The following is a 24139-nucleotide window of genomic DNA, read 5'->3' as shown; positions in this document are numbered from 1 at the left end:
TTGAGTTGCGAATAGCGACCGTCCTTCATTACTCGAAATGAACTCACCTACTGACAAATTATTGAAAAACGACTAGCACAAAATTGATCACGCTAGATCGTTTGGCGGTGACATTTGAGTAGGTACTAATTTCCCGTAAGGGTGTACACTGATAAAGATATTGGTTGTTGTGCAACGCAGTCAATTCCGAAGCGTTCCTCTTAACCGCGATCGTAGTATGGGCATCCAAGGACAGGTCGCAGCGATGGAAAAACTCGCGACTTTCGTGAAGCGTACAGAGAGATGACGCGACGATGTGGCATGACTGCCAGTGAGATACCGCGAGCGAACGTTATACCAGGATGACTTGCTCGTCCAGTCTCCGAGGTAAGCGGTGCATTCACCCCTGTCCGTGCACATACCGCTTTGGGCCTACAAGGCCTCGAGAGACGTATCTGGGTTGTTTTCTCGAGGACGAGTTTCCGCTTTTGGTAAAGAAAGCCTCCCCGAGTCCCGTCGATAGCGATGGCGTTGCCGTCCGATGTCCGCTAGCTGTCCACTATACAGCCGCGGCCAAGTACGCAGGACGGTGGACGCTGCGAGAGTTATAAACGCCTCGTTCATTATCCCTCACTTTTCGCAAAATACCACAGCGGATTCGACCCCAAAAATAGTCGATCGAAGGTGGACGACGATGGATTCACTGTATCATTCGCGTGATGATACGGTATATTACGATCCGGCGCGGACGCCTCTCCCTTCGCCAACGGGGGTACCGCGGACACAACAGCGTATCTTACACAGGTACGCATGGGTCGACTACATGCAAGCGGATACGCGTCTTCTGCCGTTCAACGTTCACTCGGTGCCTTGCCTCGTACCGAAGTCCTCCGGCAGACCTCGCGCTGCAACTCCTCCCATTCACCCGTAATAACCGTGCTGTTTCCCAGGGCGTATTGAATGGGCCAAGATTGCACGTTTAAGAGAGCGCGGACCGGTCCTCTTCGCTTCCTTTCTGCCGCCCGCTATTCCATGATTACTTCGACATAGCGGATGACGCTGGAGCCTCGAGCCAATCCGGTGCCAACCCCAGAACACGTGAAACTAATCAACTGTTGACCGACAATCAAGTATGAATAAACTCTCTGAGAAGGATAATAATCCCTTATTGATTCCAATAATCACCCGATCAACCTCCGGGGTTCCTTTTTCCTCATACCCAAAGACTGATACCAAATGCCACTGCAGTTGGGTCGCGAGGATGGAAAGTATAATGAATATTGGCTATCTCACCGACTGTGTTTGGCTTTTGAGTATACCCCCCCCCCCCCCCCCCCCGGCGGGAGGTGACGGACCTCCTTCAACTCCCCGTCCTGTTGATTCGATGCTGAAAGACGCATCGTAACGCCATTGAGAGACACGCGCGTCGTACGAGCAGCGAACAAAACCATTGATAAATATATAACGAGCACATACACATAACCAAGATGGCCTAGTACAGTACAGATAGGCGGGATATGCCTCCCGATATAAAGCTGTTTTGCCATGATAAAACAACTTGCAACGTTGTCGTATGCTTGTTGTTTGATGAAACTTGGCGCAGGGCTGATTTTGAACGTAATGTTGAAACTGGGCATAGCTCCTATGCGACAGGTAATATCACGGTCGGTCCGGGTCATGCGAACATGACCTATTCAAGCGTGTGGACAGCGTCGAAAACTAATGGAAGTGCTGGAGTCAAAGATACTGAGAAGTAAACTACTACTGATCAATCTACAGATGGACAATTTGGAAAGAGGTCTGGATACATCTGTTGTTATAGATGCGTAAGAAGAAATTTCGGAGCAAAGCGATAGTGAATCTAATTCCACCGTGCCGAGTAAAAAGAGGAAGGTGGGTAAAATTACTGATGTCAAAGACTGCGTCGGGGGTTGTCGTTATATGCATCAAATATCCTACCTAAATAAAATGAATGATGAACTAAGCAAGCAGAATAATGAACTTAGAGGGCGCCATAGTTTTCTGAGACTTGGACGTTAGGAAAAAAAGTCATGATCATTTCAATAGCACTTGTTCGAGTGCTGTGTCAAAAGAGCTAGATAAACAAATTTTTGTGCAACCAATAGTAAGCCCAAAGATAATTTCAATGGAAATACACTGGATATAGACAAAAAACAAGTAGCTGAAAAAACGAAAGCCAAAGTCATCGAAATGAATCAAGTGAAAGATGGCACGGTATATATAAAATCTAAAATTACAAAAGATTTTGAAAACGTTAAATTGTGTTAGTAAAGATATCGTAAGTGCTAATCCACGTGAAAAAAATAATCCTCAAATACGGATACCAAATACACAATTGAATATCAACAAAGAAGAAATCCTGAGTGATGTCATCGTTAGAAATAATTTACCAACAGGTAATATTGCCATAGTGCATACATACATGCAAAAGAACAATAATCGAGCAGCCATAGCACAAGTGTCAGCTGTAGTATACCGTATGATCATGAAGAATCAGTGAATTTGTATAGGCAAATCAAAATTGTAACGTATATGATGATTCCAATATAGATGCAAAAATTGCTGTGGATATCATCACAGTCATAGAAAGTGTCAATGATCCCAAACCTGTATTACATGCGCTGGTCCCCACAGTGTTTTTAATTGTAATTATAATGTAAAAAAATGTATAGATTGTGTAAGTGCACATGATTTCTTAACGAAAAAGAGAGAGAGGAATTGAATCTGCAGCGGATGAGTATAGTCAGTGTGAGACCTATAAAACTAGATGGGAGCAGCATGTGACTAATACAAACTGTCCATGGAAACCAGATCAAACCTTCTGAATTTTCATTCCTCAAATATACAATCATTATACTGCAAAGAATGGAACAGTTATATTCTCGTTCTGTTACAGTTTTAAAATAGAATATACAATCTTTTTGTGAAAATTGAAGGTTTCATAAGTATTTAAGAATTGTCCTTTAATGGTATTGAGGAAATAAATAAAGACAAAAATTTCTATAATCCGAATTATTAGTTTTTCGTGCTAATATTAGAAGTATAAAAAAAATTCTATCAAACTGTAAGCACTGACTAATGCCTGTCAGAAGGTACTTGATGTAATAATGTTCCTAACTGATAACATACATTTTCCAAATATACCCGGATATGCGGTATATGATAATAAAAAGTAAGATAAACAAAGCGGATGGTTTAGTTATATATGTCAAAAGTTCTCTTCACTTTATAGTAATATCAGAGCAGTATGACCACCTCAAAATTACTACTATACAGTGTGAGTTAAAAAATAAAATTGCACGTCAGATATCTGGTCTATACAGGCATCATGATTATAGTACTGGCTATTTCGTAAATCATCTCAAAAAAGTTTATTGGCTCTAATAAAAAAGTATGAAGTCACATGATCATAGGGGATACCGATACAGATCTTATCGATTTATATAGAAGTGCGGAGGAATATTTATATTTTGTATCACAAAATGGGTATTAATCAATGATTAACTCATGCACCCGTCCTTCAACCCAAACAAACTTAGGAACATGTATAGATCACATCTTCTATAAGGGCAATTTAAACGTTTCTGCTGGGAAATTTGTGGACCCAATTACTGATCATTACCCCAAAATGATTTTATTAACATGACTCAATCTTAGTGTGTGGTGTTTCAAAACACAAATTTACGTATACTGTGCTAAAAGATACTTTAATACACTTCCTGCTCACCTGAAAAACCTTGCCGTGAGTAAGAAATAAAAAAAAAAAAAAAAAATAAAAAAATAAATAAAAGAAAAAAAACCACCAAAAAATAAACCGAAAGAACATATCTGCAATACTGTGATATAGTGTACTATGATATGTTGGTGAAATATAATTGCAATCTTGTCAAATGTTTCATGTGGATTTACAAAAATTATGTGTTTTAATTTATCTTGGAGTGTTAATTTCTGCATCTGTCTGTATATGGTAGTTTTATGGATTTGAGTAATAGGCTGGCCTACATATATATATTTTTTTTCTTTGAAATCGAAAACAAAGACCGTATAATGTGTAAACTGGTAATCAACGCTAGAATGTAAAAGCATACTCTTCTAGTTTCAAGTTCTTAGGACCATCCTATGTAAGGGCATAACATGCCCCCTGTAGGTCCTTCTTGTATATGTATTTGAAATGTATTGAAGGAAAAGTGGTTGCTAAATGATAAATAATAAACAATAATAACGTGTCTGCCCTCGTAAGTGGCCACGTGGAATGTCATGCGCTAGACACTTCCTTGCCGATGAGTCCAGTCGGTCATCGTCTCATACCCCGGCAATTCCGGTATAACTGTGTACACGGTCCTGCTGCCCACCGATCGCAATTCCGAGTACCTCGAGACAACGAATGGTCGCTGGTTACTCCGGTTTGACCGAACACGCGCTCATCGAATTTCCGAAGATCAACGCCGCGATATTTTTTACCGAATGAGCTTTTTTTTCCATAATATCAATCCGGTGACGCAGGTACTGTTCGGTTCTCTTTAGTGCGGCATCGATCCGTCGCGTGAAACGCGAGAGCTGCATCTTGCGCAATGCGAAGAACGCCCTATAGTCTTGCTGCGTGCTGGATTCTGGTCCAATGCAAGAGTCCCCCTCATCAACCTCAATTAAACTTTACCGTCTCGCATCAACGCTCACTTCACACCCAAGCCTCTTCGCCAAGTGCTGCCGGTTACGCTTAGATCGCTCTATCAGCGGCAAAGTAACGCTAAACGGAAGAGGAACTCCGAAATCGACTTAGGAATAGTGAAATACGTGAATCTACCGGATGAAATTTGTCAGTCGGGGCAGCGGTTTGACCGACGTGGTGTGTAATTAAGAAATCTCTAGTTCTGTATCACTATTGACCCTTGACCCGGGCATTCGAGTCGTCTGGGATACGGGAGACATGTCGTTGAATCTCGACGAAAGATTAGTTACGCGAGGACTGATCTCGAATTTTCAATGGCGATGTTTTGAGACAATTGGAGATGAAATCGTGTCCTTTGATATCGAGCTGAAAGCGTCTTGGTCAGCAGTCGCGTTGCGGAAGGGGCTTTGAACTCGATGTAAAAGCAGCCCCGCCGAATAATGCCTTGCACTCGTTTGCATGACCCTTGTTCCGATGGTCTATTCTTGTTTTTGTTTATTGCCGATTGCTCACGGTACCTCCCACCTACGACTCGATCCTTGCCACTTATGCCTCACTGACCGACCCCTCTCATCTTCGCCAGTTATTTGAAGTTCAGGTACCCGGTGCTCTTTCTGTTCTCGCTAGCAAAAGACTTGTACGGGATTGCAATTCTTGGTTTTTTCCTCATTTTAACAATCGTGTACGCTTGTGCGATTCATAGTTCTAGCCTTACTTCAAAACACATGAAAACTTTCAGAGATAATGCAAATGCGAACGTTCGATAACAATACATTTTATGAGTGTCGGAGGCCCGGCTTCGTCAAATTGTTTTGTTATCTCCTACTAGTTGTCTCCAAGTACGAAAATTCATCGTAATCCTTGGCAGCGAATAGTCATTGATTTCCATTTGTGTAACACATACATTTCCAGTTGTGTAGGCATGCAAGTGTTTTGAAGAAGTACACCACATATTCGATTGAGTGTGTATTTATATGTATGTACGTTACATATACACGAAGATGTGTTGAAACAATAGCAAATATTAGGTTTATTTCGCATTTGCATTATCATTAGAATTACATTACCACGTGCGTTTGTTGTTACCTCGAACTGAAGTATATAAGAAAATCCCCGGAAATAGAAGTCTGACGAACCTTAAAATATCGGAGCTGTTTTTATTTACGAATTGTTATAGTTATAACAAATATTTCATCTGTCAGCGATTAGCTATTGCAGCGTAAGATAGCCCAAGCACGAGATACGAGATGACGCACGTTGACCGTGCGGACTCTGATGCGTCACTGAGCGATTGCCGTTGGATCAATTAGAGTTGACCTGGCCTAGCGCAACCAGCCTTCGAAAAGTGCGATTCGTTGTCGAATCGTGAGAAGTATGTATCGCCATGCCAGTTTGAGTTGTCGACGATGAGAAACGAGGCATGCAGGCCACTTTAAACTGCGTCCTCGGAACTACTTAGCATCGCCCTCCCCGTGCCTTATCTCAGAATAAAGATTATAGAACCAGAGTGTTCTTAAATCAGCTTACGAGGTGTATTTCCGAGGATTCAAGACGCTCGGATAAATTTTCTTTTTTCCCCGCTTACTCTGCCGTATGCTTTACCGCGGCATCGTGCGCACCACAAGTCCGCATCTCGTCACACCGTTTCAACGCGGCTTCTCGTCAGTGTAAGTGACCTCCGTGTAAAACTATGATCAAACGGGATACGAGTATGAGCACGGCGTTTCATACTCGATAAGTTAGCAACGAGTTGATAGGTCTTATTGTTAGCAGGCCTACTCATCCGAACACAATAATTCAACTAATTTCTCAATCGTGAACAGAACGTTGTTTCTAAGAAAGCACTACTCGCTCATACCGCAAGGATTGACAGATGACGCGGTGCACATTATCAGATACCCGCTGCCTATAATTTGATACTTAATGACAAATTACAGAATGTAAGTTACGAGAGTAAAGTGACGTCGTAAAGAACAAAATTGTGGATTCACGCTAGGGGCATATACACCCGAACTGACTACACCTAGGTTATTTCAGCAAGCTGTGACTGCGAGGCATTGGATCCTCCGGCGCTCTTGAACCTTCCGTACGCAAAGTATAAAATAACCAAATTTGATCGGATGGTGGGTAACTATTCTACCACTAGACACATTTTCTATTGCCCGAAATGACCGAAATCCGGCAACGCCGCAATCTTGGACTGTGGGATGGCAGCCAAGTTCTCAAAGGGCCTTCAGTGATTCGGTTTGGGCTCTTTGCCCTTTCAGCCTTTTGGCCTTTCGAGAATGGCGGGACACCCCGCTGGGAAGGTTTGAAGTCGTCTCGCAAAGCCCATCGAGAGGGCTCACTGTCTGAATTCGTTCCATCAATTTACAACGGTGCGCTTGCGTGTACCTGCGTGTTAGGTATACGATATACGTATATACATGCGGTGACGACCTTAAGATGGTTTATTATGCTGTCGCCAAAACGAAAGATACCCAATGATAAAGACTGCAATGGAATTGTCATAAACTGGGTTGATACCCCATGTCAATTTATGCCCAACTATAAGAAACCTAAACCTAACTTGAACCTAAGCTTTGGTTCTGCTACGTTTCTCTAATACTTGGATAATTTATACCTTGGCCCGTTGAAATGATTCACGAAGAGTAATTAAAAGGTCATAAATATGCTAATACGAAAGATTCAATTTATGATAAAGATTGCGATGCCAATCAGTGTATTACTCGCGTTGAAAATAGGTCCAAGAATAACGATTGTAAGAATGATACATAATTCTTTATGTAATACACAACACAAGAGAAATCGCACGACTAACAAAAAGGATAGAACTAACAATTAAATGAAATTAATAATTGACAATTCAAAAATGCGTGAAACAATTTCAAGTCTCAACAGACAATTGTTTCTACTGGATTTTCACTTCCACGCTAAACGAAAAATCGTCAGAACGAAGGTTCTTACCACAAATATCGTCACTTATTTCACTTATATTTGGACTCGTGCACTAAACAGTTTTACTGAGCTCTTCTCATCCTAATTTCGACTTCTGACTCTAACAAGTTACCGATCTCAAGCCCGTCTCGATGCTTAGACTCTCTGATTCTGACCGTTCTCTTTAACACCATACTGACTGTCCACTCATTTGTGAAAGTGATGCTAGGCATGATTTTGTCGTTTATTCTTGATATGTGGTTCTCCCAAAAATTCATGGGATCCAGACCAATGAGTAAAATTTTAATCCTAAAACGGCCATTTTGTTATCTTTCTACTCATTCTTCGAATTTCACTCTTGGGCCAAGGGTAGTCGAAAAGTTCTGCCCACTCCGCTCTTCTCAAGAGGCCAATCGAATTTCCATTCTTATCTTTTGTATATATTTTAGAAAGATAGTTTACGATAGCTTATTTTAGTTCGAAAACATCCTATTCTAAAGCAGACACCACTTTTTTTATTGCTGCACGTGTGCATAATTTCGTGCCCATTCGAAAATATCGTAAAAAATTTTCGAGCACTGAGATCATCCTAATCTGTTGTTTGATGCTAAACAGATTCCACCAAAAAGTGGATGAGATAATAATAAGCTGCAGAAGGTCGTAAATATTCTAACCGTTCGACTGCGATTTTCACTACAGACACATGCAGAACCTTAGCCTATTAGCATGAAAAAAAATTCACTCGGTTGAAAAGACACGCGATCGGCATTTTCTAAAATAGTCGAGGAAATAAAGCAATGGACTGTCGATTTTTTGAGCAGTAAGACGGATTTTAATGCGGTTTTTTGCATTCGCTTCGTAAGAGCGCCTACAAACTTTGTGAACTAAATTGATTAATTAATTTTTTGAAAATGCATTATGGCATTATTAATATGCATTTTGCAAGTGCACTTCCAAGAGACACTAAATAAAAAATTTGCTACTCGGGGGTTTTTGGGGTCGCTGAACACGAATATCGCCACGGCAACCGTCTCCGAGGTACCTGGTGGCCAGGGTGGACAGTATCAACGTCTTCTCCTAGAGTTTTGGCGAAAATTGTGATCGAATTTGTGATTGAATTAAGAACAATATACTTTAATTGAGGTAAAAATGATAATACTCAAGATATTTCCAGACAAAGACGTTGATACTGTCCACCCTGGGCACCAGGTACCTCGGAGACGGTTGCCGTGGCGATATTCGTGTTCAGCGACCCCAAAAACCCCCGAGTAGCAAATTTTTTATTTAGTGTCTCTTGGAAGTGCACTTACAAAATGCATATTATTAATGCCATAATGCATTTTCAAAAAATTAATTAATCAATTTAGTTCACAAAGTTTGTAGGCGCTCTTACGAAGCGAATGCAAAAAACCGCATTAAAATCCGTCTTACTGCTCAAAAAATCGACAGTCCATTGCTTTATTTCCTCGACTAAAATATTCATCTGCTATTTTGCTTATTACCTGAAGATGATTTTGAGTATACGAGAAATCCTGTGAAAGTAACTCGGTATTCAATCATACGAATGTAGGGATACCCGAATATCCATTACAAAGTGACGAAAGAAATCGAAATTGACCCGTGAAAGCGAAAAAATACACGGTTATATGACGCAACTTGAATTCATCAAATGAACTAGCTGTGCTGAGATAAGGCATGTCTTTTTCTCACAGCTGCTTATTTCATCCCGCATCACTTGATTAACTCTGCAAAAAAGAATGCTGCTACATCCCCATTCTCCTAGAATTCTTTGGCTCACACACGCTCCACCCATACACACTCATATTATACTGTGGTAGCTTTAATTTAGTACCAATCAGGCATCCTGAATGTATCTGAGATTATCGCTTTGCGGCGTTTTATTTTTTTCTCACTTAATCTATTCAATAATTTTTTATCTCCAACAGGTTGATAACTGACAATGAGTGTACTTGTTTGTTCCGAGTATCTGTATTTTCAAAAGTTCAGCTAGACGATTATCAGGCATTTTCATACGATACTGGTAAGCTGATGAGAGAATATCTCTACAAACGAGAATGTTTGCCTTGTAAAATATCAAATGACCGCAGATAGATCGTACAGTTAAGATGAATCTGCAGTTTGAGATCGCCTGTCACATGGTAAATTCCATGCTTTACCTGAAGCTAGACAAAAAGTAGCGAGCAAAGTTCAAGCAAAACACAGTTAAACGAATACTATGATATATCGGCATGTAGAAGAAAAACGATACTGCTCTTTTTATTCTTTATAGGTACTCGCCTCAACGTAGGCTAGAGATATAAAGAAAGCAAGAAAGATGGAATGCATCGGTTTTTTCATCACCACCTCGAGGCCATGGAGTTGAATTCAGTGTTACTTTATGCTTGGCTGATCACCCGAGCCAGGCTGCTGCTTCGTCAGCCTAGCAATGAGCCTCGTCTCGAACAACGAGTCTTGGGGCACGTCGGGCAACTATCGCAAGAAGGTTCGCTCGTTCGTTCGCTCGTTCGTTCGGTCTGTCATGCGTTGGTAGGCTCACTCTTCCCGATCAGAAAATTGTTTGATTCGACACGTTTAATTTTTTTTCCAATTTCTGAGGCATATTCCGGGTAACGTCCGACTATAAAATATAAAATGATGGAAAATAAGCTTACCCATCGCAGATAAATGTAAGGAAAACAGCCTTATCTATTAGCTATCCACGTCGACCGGGGTTGAAAATGTGTCATTGTATTCACGATCGCGACACGTCATCGCCGTTCTTGGTGTTGATACTGGCTGCCTCGGTAAGGCGTTCAAAAGTTGTCTAGAAATCTCAAAGTGCTGATCAGCGGCAAGAATTATTTCCTCATATAATTTCCCAAGTTCCGTATGCTACCGGAAAGCCTTTAGCCGTATCACTCGGAGATGAGCTTTTCAAACTACAGCAAGGTATATTTACAGGGGAAAAAATGATAAAGACGGTAAGAATGAGAGGAGACGTCGGAGGGCTTGTTACGACTGTTTACGCGATGCGAGAGGACGGAAGAGGTATGTACATACATAACATCAAAGACTGCAAAAATACAAAAGATGACGGAGATAAGCAAGGTCGCCTTCGGCTGTCATTGTATTTCAAACTAAGGTACAGTTGTTGCACTCCGCACACCCGCCTATCTATACGTCTACGGTACGCGCGAGGCAAGTTCCTCAAGACGCAACGTCGTTGGCCTGGATTCCCAGCACTGCTTTGGGTGAACCGATCTTATTAAGCCCTAATTAACCATTTAACAAGATATATTTAACTCGTGGTGTATTCGCCACTGGCACGCGAGACGTGTCCACAGTTTTCTGGTTATAAATAACAAAAAAACAAAACTGTTCCGTCAAACGTAACGCGGCATAGAATGACCCGGAGCGTTGGCCAGCCTTATCTCTACTTAATGGAACATTGAACGTGCTACAATCATCGCTTATCGGCAAATCCGATAAAGAACCTTATCGCTGACTGCTAATGATAAGACGATGTGACCTGATAAAATTAATCTTTCCTCACCTATGCGTGACGCTACGCATAGGGTACTACGTATACCTGCCGTTGATTCATTTCGGTTCGGAAGAGAAATGTCATGCTTGCATTCGTTTGAATCAAGCGACAATTCGTAGCTAGATTTATCAGGTCTAACGGTACCGCATTCCTGGGGTACTTGTCAGGTATTTTTCTGCAAAGGCCGGGAAATGCCGGAAACCGTTGCGTGAACTTTGAAGCTTAGAATTGATTGCGAGAGAAATAACGAAGGAGTGAAAAACGCCAGAGGTGACGCAAGCGTTCGAGGTGAAATTCCTGCTCGGTCGCGACTGCTTCACCCTCTAAGAATCGGGACAATCCAGTTATATTTTTGTCCTTCTCTCAAAGACGGTGGCTCGGACTCACCCCTTGGCCATTGTACCCACGAACGAAGTGGGACAGGTGTGGGTACCTGCTTTACATTAACAATAATACCCATCGGAATCCATGGACTATCTACGCTGCTTGCGCGTACCTAACCCGCCGAGATACGTCGTGAATTCTTTTGCCCGTTACACAACCGCGGGATTAAAATTTTTCCCCAACAATGAATCAATCGACAAAGTATTGCGAACAGGCTCATCAAAGTGTCTGCTGATTTTCATGGCCATGTCAGTTGATTATCAGAGCATACGCGAATGACACGTTCAGAGTAGCGATGAACAAGTGGTACAATGTCTTCGCATTATCAACGCAACGTCGTCGTCGTTTCGATTATCTGCGAGTATATTCCTTACCTCTTTCCTCGATTACTTGCGTAGCGACGAGCTGCGCACAGATCAGCACCAGATATATTTCCAAGATCCCGGACTTTTCCATTTTTAACCGCATTCTCGAGACGACCTCTCACAACCGATACATATCACCACTGCACTCCCCACTGTTTCACCAGAGGCTTTCACTTGCCAGCACCAAACACCACAAGGTAGGTATAACGAGGATAACAATGATATCGGTAATTCAGGTATCAGAAGACGCGAAACGCTGCCGATACGCTGGCCGTGTCAGCCACAAAGCGCGATTCCCGAGCCGGCGGCGTCGCGAAAAGGTCGCAAACCGATTCTCCAAGGGACATTCACTTGCGGCCGAGATGACGTGAACCATCCAGCAGGGCTCCTGCACCCGTGCTCGCTTCTTGTCCTGCGGGTATCCGCGATTTCCTCGGCGTGCAACTTGCCGTTTCTCCCCCCTCACCGAAAGCCGAGAGATCGCATAGCGTTGCGGAGCGGAGTCACCTGTTGCTTTTCCACGTTGGCGCCCGAAGCTAACACGCCGTCGTTGCACTCTCCGGCTCCGGCCACCTGTTACCAGTTTTCCGCCGCTTGTAATCCGTAGAGGACGAGCAAATCAGAACAAACCCGCTGCGGACTCTCTCGATCGGTGCGTCAAAGTATTAACGCTTCAGCGAAACCCGGCTTATGCGCACGATTTCTCAAGCCTCATGCACGCGAGCGAACACTTGTCTTCGTAATCAGGCATGACCTGCATCGTTTCTATCCGTCATCGTAACGATACTCGGATTAAGATTAGTTTCAATCGAATTCACTATCAGGCCTGGACAGCGCCTCTTGTTCTCTTTATTGCAACACGTACGGCGTTCGATCGTTATTTACCGACAATCGTCCGTAAGATCACGCGGATGGTGAAATGTTGTATTTTATTCGCGGATTTTTATAACTTCCACGGACGAGAGGGACGAGGGAGAGATGAAAAGGAGCGTCCACAAAGCCCTACCACTCCCCACGCGAGACGACTCAAGAATACGCGCTAGTTGTGCATCAAAGAAACAGATTCAGTTTCTTGCCTCGATCGCCAGATGTCGCAAACGTCGAGAGTGGTTGGTAGGGGAAGAACCCTGGTACTACGGGTAAACCGATTCTTTGCCGATTCCATGAATGTTCTAAACCCTGCTAGATATAGGTATAGCCGTGTTTCAGAGGATTCTCAGGACGACCAGAGGGACTAAATCTGACCGATATCCAACCAATCAGTCAAGCCTTCGCGTAAACTATTCGGCGCCCAACATTCGTTTCTCGGTATTCTTTCGTTCTGTTTAACGTTTTTAACAAAAATGTAAGCCACGGTCCTGCTCTGCAGATATTTTGGATTCATATGCGAACGAATTATTATATTGATATTGTTGAAAAATAGCGGCGCGGCAATCCCGCACAGTAAAATCCAATGCTGCCGCAGTTCATAATAAAAATGCAGATGTCCTCATTGGGGGACCTCGACGGAAAGTTTTTTTTATCCCATCTTCGACGCTCTGTGCCTCGCCAGTTCCCACAGAGACTCCAGGATCTGCAGCCGGCGTTCTGTTGAGTTTTTACGAAGGCAAACCAAATGCGCGCTTACCACTCAGCCTCTTGCCTGCAGGGTGCAGGTGGCGGGGGAGAGAAACTGTCTTATACATTATAAGGCTCTGCCACATCACCAATTTCTGCCCTAATTGCCGTGATTATATTACATTGATTGCACCAGTGCCAATCAACCGGCTTGCAATATTCGAATTGAACGTAGATTACGAATTTCATTTGTCGGGTTGCATCGCCCGAGCTTCGCCTTTCAACACCGTGATGGAAATAAAAATCACTTGGCATATTATTGACATTGCTACAATTATTATCATTACTAACATTCTTTCTTTTATCCTATGATTTGAACTTCGACTCGCGCTATCCTGTCGTTTTCAATGTATGAAATTAACGGAGAGCTTTTATCCAGTCGAAATTGTCCGTATTCGAACTGCATTTATATCTTTGCCTAGCGGCAGAGTACTCGGAATATGGTGGAATTCGATAATTGCTTAACGACTACGTGTATCAGGATATCCATTATTTTGGTCATTATGGAATTTTTCCGACTGACCGCCAAAATTAGGTTCCTATTAGAACAATGCTTTTGCTTTCAACTAAACGTAGGAGCAAAAAAGAAAAAATGAAGTAATACATTCAATCTTGAAACTATCTTATATTTCACAAAACCATAGTTTATACGGTTTAATTTATTATTATTATTTACGGAATACTTGCCCTCATCCCAATTATTTTTATTCTTACGTTTAGTTGGAAGTATAAGCATTGTTCTCAAGCAAATAATTTATTTATTCAGTTCGTTTTAGTTTACGAAGAGAAAAAAAAAAACACTCAAAAAACATTGAAAATTTCAATGCGTTTTGCATTCAAAGTTTTAATCACCTGGTGGCACTTACAATTAGTAATATCATCCAAAAATATTCACATCTAGAGGATATTTTTTTCTGTCATGTGAACATATTTTTGTCGTTTAACCAAAAAAAAAAAAAAAATCCACAACACCAAAAAACCAATACCTTACTTGCATGTAAGTATATTTTAAAAGTGGAACGTGCTTCTCTTATCCTGCATCTTTCGAATGGTAATATCTTGACAGCAAGAAGTGATGATATAGGTAAACTTATTACCCGACATGAACGATGAGCAGTTAGCTACGGAACCAAAGAGTCACTCAATTATCTCAAAGCTGGGTTTTGAATTATTTTTCGGGTTCTTAATTCCGTTGAGCAAAATTAAAACGTAAGTTTTGAAATATTTTACTGACACAGATATTCTGATGCATCGGTCTTCTTAACTATGCTGATAAACCCGAGAATTTCAAAGATAAACCAATATAATTTGTTTTTTGAATTTGCAAGTGTTATTCATAATTGGGAAATAATGTAACGCGTATAGATTAAAGATGTATTTTTTGACGAGTACAAGTCGTGATTTCAATACCGACATGCGTATATTTAGCAGCTAACTGATACTCAAATCACCTTCTAGAATCGTCGATGTTTTTTAACTCACTTTATCATAAAAAATATATATATATATATATATGTATAAATAGGTCGCGCATTATGAAAACCAACATGTCGTAGTTCAAAGATAATTTCCGTGGTTTCTTGTGGATGATCATGAAAATTGATATTTTACTCAACATCCCGAGGTTTTTTTCAGGATAAAATTCTTACTCTCCATTTTTTTTATACCTCGCACAAGAGGTACACATGTTCAAAGACAGCTAGTTTCTGGCTAGTTTCTGGGCCTAGTCGATTACGTTGGTAACGCAAAATCAGCCCGTGGCGGGCGGCCGACAGTGGCACTGCAGGCCGAATCTGCGTTACCAACGTAATCGACTAGGACAAAAACTAGCCGTCTCTTAATTAATGTTCACTCGTGTACTTTAAAGTTACAAGAGGAATGGCATTATTTCAATCATTCGAAAAATTGATGCCATAGTTCTGACGAAACAGGAGCCCGAAAAAATGAGAATGGCTGTTTGTGATATCAATTATTAATGCATAAAATTAGAGTTAAATTGGTGGGGATAGGGTATAAGCATATTCCAAGAATTCGACGAATCACTCAGATGTAAGAATGATATGAATTTGCCTAGTAGGAATTTGGATGAGCATTGAGTATTGAAAACATCAATTTAGTTGCAAGCCTGTTACATAAGTAACGTAAATAATACCATTTATTTTTGAAGAGGAATCACAGAATCAAAGTGATTTATATACCCAATTTGCATTCTATGAAAATGAAAAATTGTTACCAACGAAGGCGTCTGAGTTTGAATAAGGTATTATTTTTTCGACGGTTGGATTAGTGAAATGAAGTATTCGCTTGGTATTTTCAAAATTTTACCTTGTAGTTATAAATTTTACCAACGTTGATGTTATGGAGAATATATTGCCGATCTACATAAATTCGCTGTACAAATAATGGTTGGTAAGAAAGTTACGAACCTTCTCGTGTAAAATAATCTCCATCCGCTTCGACTGCGTCAACACATGTACCGTAAGCTATATCCGTAGCCGGGATCCGCATTTATATGGAACGGATAGGACTTCGTCAAATCGAGAAGCGTAGGCGAATGAGTACACGTGTGGTATAATATTATATCAAGCCGAACGAATAAATGTAATTTTTCCCTGATCCCTGTCGATTTTTTTGCTCTTCTATGTATATTAATTACCTATCGAAAGGATCAATCGCGGAACTTCGACATTTTTTTTAAACAAAGTGTTTCTAAAACTGTCACTAAATTTTTCTAATTTCTCATGAAAGTTTCTATTCTAATTTTCAAAAAAACCTTCTCGGCCGTAAAGAACAGTATTTACAGAAAATCTGCGCGGATCATTTGTAACACAAAAGTGCCTCAATCTATTTTGTTCAAGGGCAGGTTGAACATTAAATAACACCCAAATTTTCAAGTACATGATGCCTCAATAGGGGAGGGTAAATTTATTTCTAGAGCAGTTTTTTGCGAGGAGTATGATCGTGATAAAATGAAAATTATAATGCAAAACTTAGCTCCTTTTGAATTTTTTTGACTTGGCTAAATCAGAGTCTCGTAAAATCTATCAGCAAAAATTCGAACAACCTAATTTGACATGCGGCGAAAAATGCGGCGAAAAAAAATGGATTATTTGAAGAATCGATTTTTACTAGCTATGCAATATATTTTTCTTGCTTTGCTGTACAAATTTTTCTAACGATTATCATTGATTCCATCATGGCATTTATCAAAGAATTACAAATTCTAAGAAACTAATTGCAATTTTTTTTAGAAAATTACAATTTCTTCATCGCACAAACATTCCAACACTTTATATAAGAAGAATAGTACCGTTGAACAAGTTGTATCAGAATAATACTTATGGCCGTCTAATTACTTACGAATGTTATACCAATACATTGAGAAAAATTTAATTATGCAATAAAAGTTGCGTACAAGTACGACTTGTTACAGGCATTGTTTCAATACACCTTCTGTTAATGATACTCTTCCTCGGTTCGTTATCCATTGCCATTCGTGATGTCATTCTAGTGAATTAAATTCTGAATTTTGTCAGAAAATTTTCGACGGATCAAAAAATTGTCTAACCGTGAGTACAAACTGAACATTGTCTTTCGTATCAAGGTATGCGTCGCGGGGAAATATTTGATTATGGAAAGATACGAAAACTCGTGGTCAATCCTCTCAACGCGTAGTTGAATTTTGTCGGAGGTCAAATAAATCGAGAGGAGTTAGGAAAATCGACCGTAAGACTTGATACGGAATGTCCCATGTGCATCCTCGGCTTCCCCTCACGCCGCTGTCCAAAAGATTGGACCGTAAGGCTGTCTGTCGTTGCAGATGCGTTTGCATCACTCGACGTTTCGAAGAATCGTGCACACGTACTTTTTTTTTTCGACTAGTGACCCGTAGCTATATCACGTTCAAATACATCCGTCAACGGACGTTGGACCAGGGAATGGGAATGAATGGGCAAAAGGGGGTCTATTTTATGTGTTTATTTATTATAAATAACAAGATGTATACATCGTGTGCATGTAGCTGCATATCTTCGCAACCGAATTTATGTAATCAAGCTCTATTTCAATGTGTATTTCCAATCGGCACTAATCGTAAGCTATAAATTAGCTACATCCATGCTAAATAGAAACGCTACATCCAGCGCGCCGATGTCTTTCCTCCTCTAGGGAGGTACAAGAATTCGTAATGAACTCCCCCTACATCGACATAACTCACAGTATCGTCTCGAGTTCACGTAGATCCGTACTATGTTGAAGCGTATTCCATACTAAGTGAATGTTGAATGACAGCGATTCATGGATATACACATCTTGTCGCGTTTATCATTGATGACGTTTACTGTAATGGTCTAAATCGTAAAATCTGTGAGATACCGGCTGTGCAAGCTGTCTCGTTCTTTTGTGTTGGCTAATATTCCGCGATTTCTAATATCGTTTACTATCTGTGTCCATTTCTCAATATATTCTTATCTCACAACATGTTTCGTTACCGGTTATACCAGTATCAACAAAACCCTTCCCTCCCTAACATCTAGCCGTACAAACTTCCAAAATTAATTAACTATCGCCTCAACCTTCATTTCTCCTATATTCGTAATAGTAATAAACTACAAAGCAGTCAACATTCAACCATAATTTTGTTAAAAATCATTCAAGGCAGTATCATGTCGTTGGGAATTCGTGAGTGATTTCAAGACACTTTCGAACATTATGAAATCCCGACAGTGTTGTTCAACGTAAGTCTGAGTCCTCCAATGAGAGCTACGACCAGTTCCGGAATTTAAGAGGATGGTATCGGTCAGTCAGTTCTTGACGACTGCGTGATGTTCTTCTATTTTGACTAATATCAGATGCCGTAATATCATCGCAGCGCAAGAAAGGACATAACAGGCGATTTCTACATTCAATTCCAAACAGAAACACCATGATAGACTTTGCGCAGCGAACAAAATGTTTTCGTGTGTCTTCGTTCAGAATCGAACGTAGAATAGGGTTGTTACGCACTTTTTTTCGATTGCGACGCATAGCTTTCGGTAATAACGAACATACGAGACATGTAACGCAGTTGGTAAGGACTGGCTGTAGCATCCGCTTAAATCGCAATCGTGATACGTCTGCGAAAACAAGGCAATCACGAATTACTCGTTGTGAGTTTCATAATATTATAAGTACAAAGAACGATAATTTTATCGAAAGATTAAATGAGTATACGTGTACATATTACCGTAGGCAATCACATTGGGGTCATTAATGTCTAGACAGTTTCTATTTACTGTTTTGTACTTGCTCATTGGAAATTCCACGCAGTTTCAACGAGGCTTCGAACCTTGCACTCTACGATTTGTTCTCATACAATTCAACGTAAAATACAGTCCTAGGTGAAAGAAACACTCGTGAATATTTTACATTTTTTCAATCACAGGTAAGCGAGATATGGTTTTTTCAATATTCGAGAACCTCAACAAATAAACTGCAATGCTGCTCGTAGGGGTTGCAGATTTCAAGGTGTGGGATACGATAAACGATGTGGTTCTCAGTTCGGGTGGTCAGGTCAACTTGAGATCGCAAGTGGCTTCAAACTTGTTTGTTTCTTTATACGACATAAGATGCATTACTATGCCTATGATCACGTATTGTGTGAAACATACTCCATCTGTGAATATAAATACTTCGCAACTCGCCTGACATTCGCTGGCGATTTGGTTAAAAACGAGGCTCCGAAGTTGGGCAATTAACTATAGGAGTGAATCAGTGCGTGTAATATGTAAATCTAACGACGTCCGGTATTTCTTGTTCCTCATCTTTTTCCGTTTGATAACGGACCAAGATATTCCCATACATACATATATCCTCTACTTTTGCGTTTTACTTCGGATCTCTAGTCGAAAGACAGGTTGTGCGTTGAAAACAAATATCGTAGATTGTTTGAACTTTATCCCCGGTCTTTGAGGGAACGTCTTGTAATCATCGTTCTAGCAGCGTAAAGAATATCAACTCGGCATTTCAAGAAAATCAGATCTATTTCATCGAACAAAATAAACTTTGATTTCGCTTTATGAGAAAGAAAAAGAATATATGTAATTGAGAAACCAATTTATGTCAAGACTGTTAAGAAAAACCGTGACAGAAAGTAACGTTCACGATATAGTGAACTACAAGTAGAAAAAAAGAACAAATGGTGATAGATGTGAAGTTCTCAAATTTGGCAAAATCATATCTCGTTTAATTGCAACAGCACGGATTGAAAGGATAAAGACTGAGCTCAAAGAGTGTAAGACGTGGAACCCGGTGATAAAAGAATCCCTCGTATAGTCCATTCAAAGGATGTTTCAATATTGCGATTGATGAAAATAAAATTTGACCTACCAGTTCACAATGTACAGTATATAACCTTGGATATCTCACCATGTGAAGAAATTTTTTGCAACATGTAATGCCCGGAAACAATAATTCGCTGGATCAGTAAATTTTTGTGTTAATATAGGGACACGAAGATTTTGCAAGTTTAACTAACGGTTCTGCTACATTGAGAAGCCCTGCCCTTTGCTATGCTTGCAAAATCTTTGCTATTGCGGTGAAAATTTTTGCTGCGACAGGTGAAATTTTTGCCGTTTCTATAGTTACGCAAAAGTTATCTGATTCAGCGAGTTGTTTTCTTTTCGTCTGACGTAAATTGAGATATGTACGAGGACAAGAATGACCTCGGGCCGACCGTTTACTAGCGGAATGTGTACCGAGACCGTCTAGGATTAATAACTTTCAAACACATTTCCTTAGTTGCGCATACCTAATCTTTCTCACACTAAGATACAAAGCCTCGTAATTCGGCTATACCTTCTGTAGAAGATTAACCAACACCTTAGCAAAAATATAGCAACAGAGGCCTGTGTAAATGAGACAATTTATTTCTATAATACATGTTAATGGACGTATCCACCTGAAAACATTAACGAACGAAAACTTAGTCATTTTGACGTTTGTGGAACTTGACGCAGCGTTTCGGTAAACCAAGTAGCGACAACTTTTCAAGCTCAAACTTATCTCACGCGGAAAATTCTACCGCTGACAAAGCAACTCTTTGAATGACGTACGCCAATCAGCGCGAAGTATTTTTTTTTTTCTTGTTCTATACTTCGTACGTTCATAAACGCCAAACGGTCGAGCCGTTTGCCTATAAATCCGATATTACTATAGGTATCGATTTTTTGATATTAATAATTTCGTTCGATTATTGCTATGAAAGTTGCATTCGCTGAAATCACAGGGCCATATAAAGGCCATCGTTTTATTGAACCAGTCATCTCAACCTTATTTTCCGTTAAATCAACAACCGACCCGGCACTACCACAGCTGACTCGTGAAAAGTCCTTTCGGGCTCATCGCCGATTATGAATAGTTTATTGTCACCAGCTTATTTGAAACAAAATTTTTCAAATGTAATTACGCAGCATAATTTATTTGTTGAAATCTCATATACTCATTCTTTGATATTGCAAAAGAGTAAGCGGCTTCCCGGATTTCACGCTAAGTTAAAAAAAAAAAAAACTGTCTTGTGATCCTGGGATAGACCACGATTTCCACGATTTGATTTTCGAGCCACTCAGAAAAATGTGAAGAATGCAATTCATCTTCTTGACCAATCGACTAGAGGGGTAGGAGCGTTTCTTGAAGTATTGAGAGGCTTGGAAAACCTTTACGAAAGTCGCAAGAACAAAGTTTTTGTCCGTTCACGCTTTTACGTGGGCCGACGCATAGACGAATATTACTGGATATAAATATATACATATAAAAAGTGTGAAACGCAAAATTCAAATTACATAGGCATATCTTAGAGCAGGCACATATTATTACAGCAACTCATGTTCCGGGCGTGAAAACCACATTGCCATATTGCAGCTTCAAATCACGTTACATGTAAACGAATTCAATTCTTTTCTCTTATTTATGGAACTATGCAAAGAGCATACGACATTCACATCTAACGCCGCTTATTCTAGCGCAAGGCATAAGAAATCAATCTTGCCGGCTATATTTCAAACAAACTCCAAACGTGCAGAGATTCATACATTTCGCAAAAGAAAACTCCGTACTTATTAAACAAACTCTTTTGCGCGGGCGCGTGTGCGTGTGTGTTTGTGTTTGTGTGTGCACGCGTATGTTTTTTCGATTCTCTTATTTTATGTGACCTTTCGTCACATCGAGACGTTTGATATCGCATCGCGTATTCTTGTTTGACTATATACGCAGGTAGGTACGTACGTCTAGACGGGTGATGATACTCTAAGAGACTACCGTAAGCGACATCAAATATGTATTGATGTCCGCGTCTTTACCCTAAGAGAAATGTGATTATTTATCTCGCATTGTTTATATTAATCACATGTCTGGTATATTGTATTTGTGATCGGCATAGTTATCACTATCACATACCCTCGTTAAATTGGATTCAATTGCTATTACGAATAATTTTATCGGTTCGACAAGCTGTGCCGTACACATCGCGTGCCGACTAACTTCGCTAAAATTAATTTAACGTCCGTGACGGTGATATATTCGTGTTAAAAAATCCATGGTCCGACTCTCACTAGTCGTAATGAGAATACTCTAGTTCTACTATGTTCTCCCGTAGGATTGCTTGATAATTAAAGATATGCAGGTGCAGGTTGCTGGCGGAGTATGCCACAAATTATTTCGATTCGATGGGTGAAATTTCTTCCTTGACTTCCCATGAATTATCTATACCAAATACTGATCAAAACAAAAAATATCGCCTGGAGTGAAGAAACGATGGTTTTCGACTAATAGGCGCCATATACGTTACCAAAAAAATTTCAAGATTCCACTCAACGATCATTCACCCCACTCGACCGGTTACTAATTTTTACCGCCAACATTTTTTGGCGTTCCTGAGTGAAATTGATCTATCAATCGCACTATTACGAGTGCCGAGAAACAAAGGAATTGAGAATAGAAACTTTTCGGGCGCAATTTCAATTCCAGCTTGTTTTATGAGGTGGTCAAAATAGCGGTTACACGTAGAAAACAGAAGAAATAGCGATTTGGGGTATAATCTCACCAACCCGAAATCAGCCATTCTGCCTTTCAACTTCACGTAATGAAATATCGACGATAACCTCGATACCCTTACGAATGCGAATTAAAATAAAAAACTAGTGCGTCGTATTCACCGAAGAGGTGAATCTATCCGCCGTATTTGCGACGCTATAAGAACGGTACATTAATGCCTAGGCTAGACTAGCTTTCCAGCCTTGGGACTCAGCTCGTAGCTGATTGAAGCAACTCAACGCGAAACGTCTACTTCGAAAAGTAGTAGGTACTACGTAGGTGAAAAGATATTAGCCTGTTCGAGAGTCCCGCGGGACCGCTGATCCCAGGGATACCAATCATCCAAGTAGAAGGAGGCATTTAACAAACGACTGCCTCTGATATGGGGTTCTCGGTGATGTGAATAGTCGCCGATAGCCACTCGGACTTTTGATTGCAGATTTCCAGGTAAAGCGACGCCAACCGGTAGTCGGAAATCTTCGTTGGTGACAGAGGAGCCACTGTAAAATAGATAAAATTTCACAATGAATAACTAGTTCACAAATGAAGCGAGTATTGAAAAAAAAAAAAAAAAAAAAAACGATTTGTGCATTTTTTCCAGCAAGTACTGATTTAGCATGTAGCGATGATTATACTGATTAGGCGATGACTTGTTCTCAATACAAAGCAACCGGGAATGTAGATTCTTGTCTGCTTTTCATACAGTCAACGTCACAGTAATCGGTCCGAAGTTTTCTAAACTTTCAAGGTCATCTCTTTGAGTTTCTTCCTTCACGAATTCTTGGACACGGTCGTTTTCACCGATTTGCCAATTTAATAGGATACACGGGAAAGACGGCGCGTCAACAGTCGTCAATCGTTTCCTCACGTCGATATTAAACATGTTACTAACTGTTCCGTGCGATGTGAACTGTACGTGAAATGTATACGTCAGTACCTATCGCCTCAAGTGTGAGTATTGAAAAATCGTGAAATACACGTCCTGCAGCGGGAGAGTTGCAGAGAGCAAGAATAGTTTGCTAATCGCTATATATTGTGAACGAGTTTGATGCTTTGCAGAGGATATTTCCATCGTTTATGTTTTGGAGATAGGTACGCATGATCTGCGTATACCCGCGAGCCATTGCGTAGCGATTCCCTGTTCAATTGATACTGTATTTCATTTACTCTTTCATAATCACTATGGGAAAATCAAAAAGCGACATGCAAAGAAAATATAACATTACGTGTAGGTGAGCTGTTGTGAGTACAAACAAAGGGAGCAAAGTGATTTCGTGAGTGCTACTCTACTCGGTGCACCGAAATTACATTCTTTCGACCAATTTTAATTCGTTGCGATCCTACCACGACAAGTTAGCACCGATAGAACAGGATAATGTTTTGCTACATAATCAAGTAAGTACACGGGTTTTTTTAGCGGCGGAGAGACAGGTTTGGTGAAGCAGTTTTCAAAATTTATTATTAACAGTACGTGCACCTGCCTTGTTTACAACCCATAACTCGATCATTAGTGATGCCCGGACTCAGAAAATAATCCAAAGCCATCGAATGATCGAT

General features: G+C 40.4%; 2 protein-coding genes across 16 annotated transcripts in view; both read right to left on the bottom strand.

The window, feature by feature from the left end:
* LOC124176331 (epidermal growth factor receptor) overlaps positions 1-12933 on the bottom strand; it is an 84274-nt gene extending 71341 nt beyond the window's left edge. For both annotated transcript variants that reach the window (XM_046557473.1, XM_046557474.1), the window contains exon 1: positions 11909-12933. Coding sequence is in view for 1 of the 2 variants with exons in the window: in XM_046557474.1 (XP_046413430.1) it covers positions 11909-12002 (94 nt within the window). In the remaining variant the exon portion in view is untranslated. The remainder of the gene's footprint in view (positions 1-11908) is intronic.
* Positions 1-24139, bottom strand: part of LOC124176332 (protein NDRG3) — a 71500-nt gene that overhangs the window by 30897 nt on the left and 16464 nt on the right. For 12 of the 14 annotated variants that reach the window (XM_046557480.1, XM_046557478.1, XM_046557483.1 and 9 more), the window contains one exon: positions 17480-23082. The exons of 1 other annotated variant lie outside the window; for it this stretch is intronic. In XM_046557480.1, coding sequence (XP_046413436.1) covers positions 22943-23082 — 140 coding nt within the window. In that variant the 3' untranslated portion in view covers positions 17480-22942. Of the gene's footprint in view, positions 1-17479; positions 23083-24139 lie in introns of those variants that run through there. One more of the 14 variants, XR_006869355.1, reaches the window with a different exon arrangement.

This window comes from Neodiprion fabricii, chromosome 2 (genome assembly GCF_021155785.1).
Source record: "Neodiprion fabricii isolate iyNeoFabr1 chromosome 2, iyNeoFabr1.1, whole genome shotgun sequence".
Lineage (NCBI taxonomy): Eukaryota > Metazoa > Arthropoda > Insecta > Hymenoptera > Diprionidae > Neodiprion > Neodiprion fabricii.
This window is presented reverse-complemented; position numbering and strand designations above follow the sequence as displayed.